The sequence below is a fragment of the Helicoverpa armigera genome, chromosome 11 (assembly GCF_030705265.1).
Source record: "Helicoverpa armigera isolate CAAS_96S chromosome 11, ASM3070526v1, whole genome shotgun sequence".
In the NCBI taxonomy this organism is placed as follows: domain Eukaryota; kingdom Metazoa; phylum Arthropoda; class Insecta; order Lepidoptera; family Noctuidae; genus Helicoverpa; species Helicoverpa armigera.
In genome coordinates this window covers 7369212-7376039 of record NC_087130.1, presented here as the reverse complement: position 1 = coordinate 7376039, position 6828 = coordinate 7369212, and the positions used below count along the sequence as shown (strand labels likewise).

Sequence of the window (6828 nt, the reverse complement as noted above, 5' to 3'; positions counted from 1 at the left end):
GATAACACAACTGCATACCCAAAGAATCAGGGGCGTAGCTACCGCCGTATCTGCCGTATCAATTATACGGGGCCCCCGGGCCACGGGGGCCCCAAAAGTGTGTAAGGACAAAAAATAAAAACTTCCTAATTTATTTTATTTTACAAATGTCAAAATTCTGAAAAGCAATTCTTTTTTTTCCCGCCTTAAGCGTGCGTTCAAAAGTTAACAACACTCTACATCGTTATGGCGGGCTGCGGGACTTCCCCGTTTTACTTACTTCATCTTCAACTCAGCGGGGAATCCTTCATCGATATCGCGATTTACGTGTACGTTGTTGTACTTTACATTGGATATTAAACCACGGAGTTAGTAGCAGCATAAGGGGCGGTACACACCACTGGTACCACGTCTCGGGGTGTGCCATCTCGGTCGACACATATCTGCACGACCAGGATGGCACGGGCAGAAGGGACAAGTCACTGAGGGTGCCATTCTAATCTGCAAAGCCTAGGTTCACTACCAGTCACTGCATGCTATTCAAATTTTAAACAAAACTACAACAGTGCATGTGCAAGACGTCGAGATGGCACTGAGAGGGATGCCAGTCCGGCTGTCACACCTCTCAATTGACAGTGACTTTTTTGTAATTTCTTTAGGTATCATTGCGTCCTGAAAATCAAAAATTTCGCGCTCGCTACGCACGCGGCTTCTTCTCTTTGCAGTGGTTTTTTTCACACCTGTTTATCTCAAAACTTAAAAACACACTGATTTTTAGGGTATAATTAGAGAGCTGATATTTTCACAGATGATGTATTTCTGCTGCCGCTATAACTCAGAAAACTAGAATTAAATGAATATTTTGGGGGGCTCCCATACAACAAGCATGATTTTTTTGTCCGTTTTATAAATAATGGTACCTACGGAACCCTTCGTGCGCGAGTCCGACTCGCACTTGGCCGGTTTTTATAAAACATGTTTGGGTTTTTTATATCCCAAATTTCAAAAATAGCGCTTCATAAGTTTGGAATGAGCCGTCTCCGGTTTCTTTACGTTAAACCTAGCAAAAACCACCACGAATGATTTCTACACGATTTTTAAGTAGGTACTTTTATTTACAATTTTAATCCATGATTATTGGGTGCTCAATAGTTAGTCCGCCGCGGGTGCCACCCGATGCTACGCCGGAGTGCAGTGCACTGTTTATTTACGCGCTTTATATAAATGTGCATTAAATGAATGAAAGGAAAATAGATTATCCCAGCGGCGCTGAGAAAAGAAAAAGTTAACAGAAAAGGGAAGAGGTTATAAAAAAGTGCCATATAAGGGCCTCCAAACAATTTTTTATACGGGGCCCCGACAAGGCAAGCTACGCCACTGCAAAGAATATAAAAGCGGAGGTCAGCTGTGTTGAAATGGTTCATCTTGTGATCTATCCTTAGTAACTAATAAAATCCTTGCACCATTTTGATAAGAATAGCAAAAAAGTGGAGTAAATAATCACTAAATCCCTCAATTGAATTTTGGAAGAAAAAAATAAAGTAAGAGAATTGAAAAATACGTAATTTTACAAATTATACACTCAAGTGCTTGTCTGACCTGAGGCAGTGCAAAATTGCCTGTCAGTACGGCTTTATGTTTATCTACCGAGGTAAGGATTAATTACCTTTTAAATTAAAAAAGCAATTCGTTGTCTTCAAATATTCCACCTCCTTTACAATTTTCACGTTGAGGAACTAACGAGAGTTAATTCACATAAAAGCAAAATAAAGTAAAAAAATGTTGTGTACACAAAACATATAAAGAGGAGACATTACAAAGCAGGAGGTATGTTGAAATACCCAACTATGAAGACAACATTTCCTGGGTAAGACGACCTTACTTTTATTTTACATATTTATTAATTATTATGTATTTTTCTGTTGAGTTGTTCGCGCATTAACTTTGACTAGAGCCTTTCTTATAGTATAATAGAACCTAGAGGGTAATTTCCAAAAAGTTTGAAACGTTCGATAATAGAGCGCCTATGTCGTCATAGCTGAGTTGGCGCCATAAAATCTAACTAAAATTATTTAGTTTCGCGCCTCACTAACAGTTCCATACAATTGTTGCACAGCAAACAAACTTAAGAATAGAAAAATATAAAAAAAAGAAAAACGAAAGAAACAATATAAATAATAACAACCATATTTCCGCGATGCGGTAAAAATTCAAAACGTAAACTTACTGTTACCTTATTTGTAATTGCATATGAACATTATTCAAAATGTATGAGCAGTCTCTGAGGTGCGTGAGCTGTGCTCTTCAAAACGAATCAGTAAGCCTCGTGATTGTTTTGCTCTTTACAATAATCGTAATATTTTCACAAAAGATATAAAAGGCTCACATATAATTTACCAAAGTGTACTATATTTTTATATCAATAAGACCGTAATAATTACGATTAAGAGGGCCCTTTTGATATAAAATTATCATTCCACAGACCTAATAAATTTAGAACTGTATGGCAGTAATGTTGGTTATGGGTAATAAATAAGCGCCTAAGTAGCTTGTTAGCTACTGAACTACACTATCTCTATAAATTCTTTTACCCTTTGGTACAGAATATCAAATTACCCTTAAAATAAGCTCTTACAATATTCATATTAAAAGTATAAAACACACAGATATTACAAAATTACACTTGATCTTATAGATAGGTAATGCAATCTACAAAATTATGTGACCAATATTTAGAATGTCAGAGTAAAATGCATGGTAGCAGTGGTGATGTTAAGTGGCTTCAGCGGGCGTCACAATGTTACCCCAGCCAATGTATACGAAGACTGTTGAATATGAATACATGAGACCGTATTGTGGACCGGAGTCTGCTCTCTGGCGCTTCACGTTGCTTGAGCGCGGTTCTGGCGGCGGGCGCTCCGGCCTATTGATTCCTAACTCTCCGTTGCCATAGCAACCGACAAGCCGAGTATTAGGGAATGCAGCCCTGAAGAATTCCTGCTCGTAGTCATGTTTATTATCGCGACCCACACACGACATCTTTATCACAACACTGTGTGTGAAGTGAGGAACTTTTCTTGCAAACTGAAACAATAATATTTTTTACCTAACTATGTTATATTATGTAGTATGTAGGATTTAATTTGGTGAAAAAAAGAAATAAGCCTTTGAATTGGGGAATTTATTTCTAAAATTTTTTCATGGATTTCCACAAAGTAATCCCTGATTCCATTATTGAATTTAGATAATAAATTGCTATTGGTTGTTAACTTGACCATAAACTTACCTCATTAATAGCAGCTTGTACCTTAGCCTTGGACCAGTCATGTGATTCAAGTATAAGTGAGAATACATCGAAGTTACAAACATCCATTTGAGAGTCCAAGACTTTAGGAACTGTGAACAGGCAAATGGATACAATGTTCTCACTCATCAGCTCTTTGCCAGCGTTCACTCCTTCTATCATAAAGTTCATATCTTCACTATCAGATACTGTGTCTTCTACTAAGCACCCACCCAGTGCATATGGCACATCCGGTTGGCTAAAACAAAACATATTTTAGGGAAAAAATTAAAATTAAATTGTTAAGGCAAGCATATCAAGACCGAAATGAATACTTACACATCCTTCAAATAATTTAAAAACACTATATCTTCCACAGAGTGGAGGATAAAGCTTTCATTGACAAAAACTAACGCTCCTTTCACATAGCGAGTCTCTGCCATCTTATCTATGGTTTTAATGAAGGTCCTTGGTATGTCCGCTAGTGATTTTATATTTATTACTTGAAACTCTACATTTGGTATCAGTGGTATATAGAGGCCGCCTATGAATGCACTGGACCTCCCAAACTTCTTGGTTACACGATACTGGTAGGTCAATGAGTGTTGCAGGGGCATGTATGATGTGTAACAGGCTTTTACTGCTAGCATACATGACTTCGGAACAGCTACTAAGTTTTTCAGCACGTCTAAAACTGAAAACAAAGTTTTCATTAGTATTGGCTTAAGAAAATTTAACTTCTCTTATAACATTACGTTACGTTGAGTATCTTTACATGTAATAAGTAAATACTTACGGTAATGGTCTTTATCACATGCTGGATCACAGGGGCAGGGTATCAATGTCTCACATTTGCTGGTAACAGAAAAGCCTGCCATATTAGCAAATGCCAAAACTACTAATGGTTCAGTGTAGAAACAGTCAGCTTGCATCAGCTTTATTCCATTTTTAATGTGACTAAGTCTTAAACTTATAGCAAAGTCAGAGGGGCCCATTTGCTCCTTCTGCAGTGTATGCACAGCCGAGCGCCACATTGAGCAAACATTCTTACATAGCAACTTATCTTGCCATTGCAGAAAGCTAAGTATTCTTTTCACTATTACATAGTTGGTAGCAACATTTTCCAACAAAGATTGGTCACATATAATTTGTTGAAAGCCTCTATTGAATTCCTGCCGCTTTAAAAAGGCAGCTATATGAACTGGTAGGTCTAACTTTACACATTTATTACTCTCATCAACTGTCTCTAGCTCATCAGAAACATTAAGAGAACTTGAAACTTCTAGATCTTCTGCCATCTTGATAATATTAGATTTCAGTTACAATTTGATCGTCTGCAGACCTCTGGAGGGGATCGCCTTTGAGCAACGCTAATATAAAGCAATAAAGATAAATGAAAAAGAATATCAAATAGTAGCCAACATAGATCATTATATCTCTTAAGTGTTTTCTTAGCTGGCCTCGGTTGAGGATCTCTGCAGGATCATAGGCACCCAAGTTTCCACGCGGAACAGTGAAATATTCGAAAGTTAGCCATATAAACAAAGGCAAGTTCAAAATGAATAAAATCAACTGGCCATGTAGTAACAATATGAATGTAATGAAAGTATGGGCTAGGTATTTGGGCAATAACCAGTAATTGAGCTTATCGCAACATTCTTGAGCATTCAAATAGTCGCACTCCAGGTCAGAAAGTGTTATTATGTAGTAAACTAAAAGGAATAATATACCACCGCTGTCGATAAGTGTCAAAGAAAACAGAAGCGTTTCAGCTAATATCATAACTAAATATTTTACCACGTTTCTTCTAAACGTCTGTAAAGCTTGAGCTTCAGTTATTCAAGATTCCACTAGCAACGGTATCGCAATCGAAATAATATAATTACAATCTCGCCACTGCTTGATTGATTTGACAACTAACTTGAAAAGATTTGACGCTTGAGGGGAAAATTTTCAACTTGTCAATCGTAGCGGCGGTACGTCAATTATGTCACTGTCACGTATTCTTTTTTGATCTTAAGCCTTGTACAGACTCGCGTTCATCTCACATTATACTCAACCTATAGTTACCGGCACGGATATTGGGCTCTCGGCGGAAGAGTGGGGATCGCTTTGCGCACCCGTACGCATAAGGCAATAAGGCAGCAAATCGCTTGTGCGCAGGTGAAGGTCAGGGCTCAATATCCGTGCCGATAACTGTACATAGTTGTTATTCTCAATGATATGCCTCGCAATCAAACAATCTCAATGAAAAGATGAGTCAAATTGGGCTCATTGTCCAACAGAGTTATAGCATATGCCGTTGGGAAGGTTTTTGTTTGTACTAAAATTGTTACTATGGGCACTACCTTCAATTCCATGGCAAAAAAAAGATATGCACCTAAACAGGTTTTGTAGAAAAAGAATTGTTAGGAGTCGTAGTGCGCTTGGTTGTTCATGACATAAAAGCTAATTCGCAGGATTTGATTATGCTAGGATTATGGGACCACTTTCATCACCAGATCAGGATCTGATGATGGAAACCCTGAGAAATCGAGGGCAACTTTAGAAAATTGTAGGCGTGCATAGGTTAAAAACTTGACAATGAGGTGTACGTTTGATAACACTATGCAACAGTGAAGGTTTGGAGCTGACCTGATGATGGAGACCGGAGAAGGTCGAGGGAACTCGACAACTGAATATGTAAACTACCTCGTGTTTGGGCTTATATTATTCGTATTGATGAGAACTTTCCACAAATGCGGATAGTGACAACTATGCTTGTCACTGAAAAGCCAAAAATAAAAAACTTTTTACAAAAAAATAAAACCGACTCCCAAAAACACTGAAAAGCAAAAAAATTCTTAGGTGCATCGGCATAGAAGTCGGTGGCGTATAAACTCAGGAACATCCATAGGAGACATCAGGAGACTCCATCTCGATTCAAGAGATGTTCGTGCACGTACATATTACGTATACATTCTGGTTAACAGAAACGAAATGGGTCGAGATGCCATCGCTCAGTATTAAGGTCGCACATTATAGCGGCACCGCAACAGCACGGCTGCAGCACGGCGTCGCCTCGAATTAAGACTACGACTAGCTGCCAGCGCGCTAACTACGCGTTGTCCGCAAGGTGCAAGCTCGCCGACCGCGCGCCGGTCGCGAGGTGTAAGCTTGCTGTCACCGCAAACTCAATATTATTTTAAGATAGTTATGATTGAACACGACGTAATGACGTTGTTTCGCTGCCGACTCGGAGTCGGCGCGTAATGAGCGTGCCGTCGGCGCGCTGTACGCATGAGGTCCGCTCGCTTGCAGCACGCGGGCTGCGTGGTAGTGTTGTGTGGTAGCAGCAAGCGCGCTGACTGCTCGCCGTTGGCTTTTTCATATTGACATTACGAAATATATTATAATATACACGATTTAATGCTCTAAATTGAATGACAACTTATGCTGGTGTGGAGCCGTGCTGTTGCGGTGCCGCTATACTGTGCCATGACCCTTACTGCTCGTGTCTAACAGGTAGACGCACAGTAGAAAGTTGTGCTCATATCATTTCAATAATATGGTATCTAGGGTTAGGC

The 6828-nt window shown here is 39.1% G+C and overlaps 2 protein-coding genes across 2 annotated transcripts; both read right to left on the bottom strand.

Moving 5' to 3' along the window:
- Positions 1-634: 634 nt before the first annotated feature.
- Positions 635-4560, bottom strand: LOC110380343 (uncharacterized). The gene is made up of 4 exons (XM_021340295.3): positions 4059-4560; positions 3602-3956; positions 3266-3521; positions 635-3063 (listed from the first exon to the last, which is right to left on the bottom strand). Exons 1-4 carry the CDS (start codon positions 4558-4560, stop codon positions 2752-2754), a joined length of 1425 nt encoding a protein of 474 aa, XP_021195970.3. The 3' UTR covers positions 635-2751.
- A 10-nt stretch (positions 4561-4570) lies between these two features.
- Cnir (cornichon related) lies at positions 4571-5066 on the bottom strand. Its single transcript, XM_021340300.3, has one exon. The coding sequence runs from the start codon at positions 5042-5044 to the stop codon at positions 4571-4573; it is 474 nt and encodes a 157-aa protein (XP_021195975.1). The 5' UTR covers positions 5045-5066.
- Positions 5067-6828: the final 1762 nt, after the last annotated feature.

Excerpts from the sequence above, each read along its gene's own strand:
- LOC110380343 (XM_021340295.3), bottom strand. The coding sequence starts at position 4,560 with ATGGCAGAAGATCTAGAAGTTTCAAGTTCTCTTAATGTTTCTGATGAG. Across the intron at positions 3,957-4,058 it reads ATGTGATAAAGACCATTACC|TTTTAGACGTGCTGAAAAAC; the intron begins GTAAGTATTTAC and ends CTTTGTTTTCAG. Across the intron at positions 3,064-3,265 it reads TACAAGCTGCTATTAATGAG|TTTGCAAGAAAAGTTCCTCA; the intron begins GTAAGTTTATGG and ends TTATTGTTTCAG.
- Cnir (XM_021340300.3), bottom strand. The coding sequence starts at position 5,044 with ATGATATTAGCTGAAACGCTTCTGTTTTCTTTGACACTTATCGACAGC.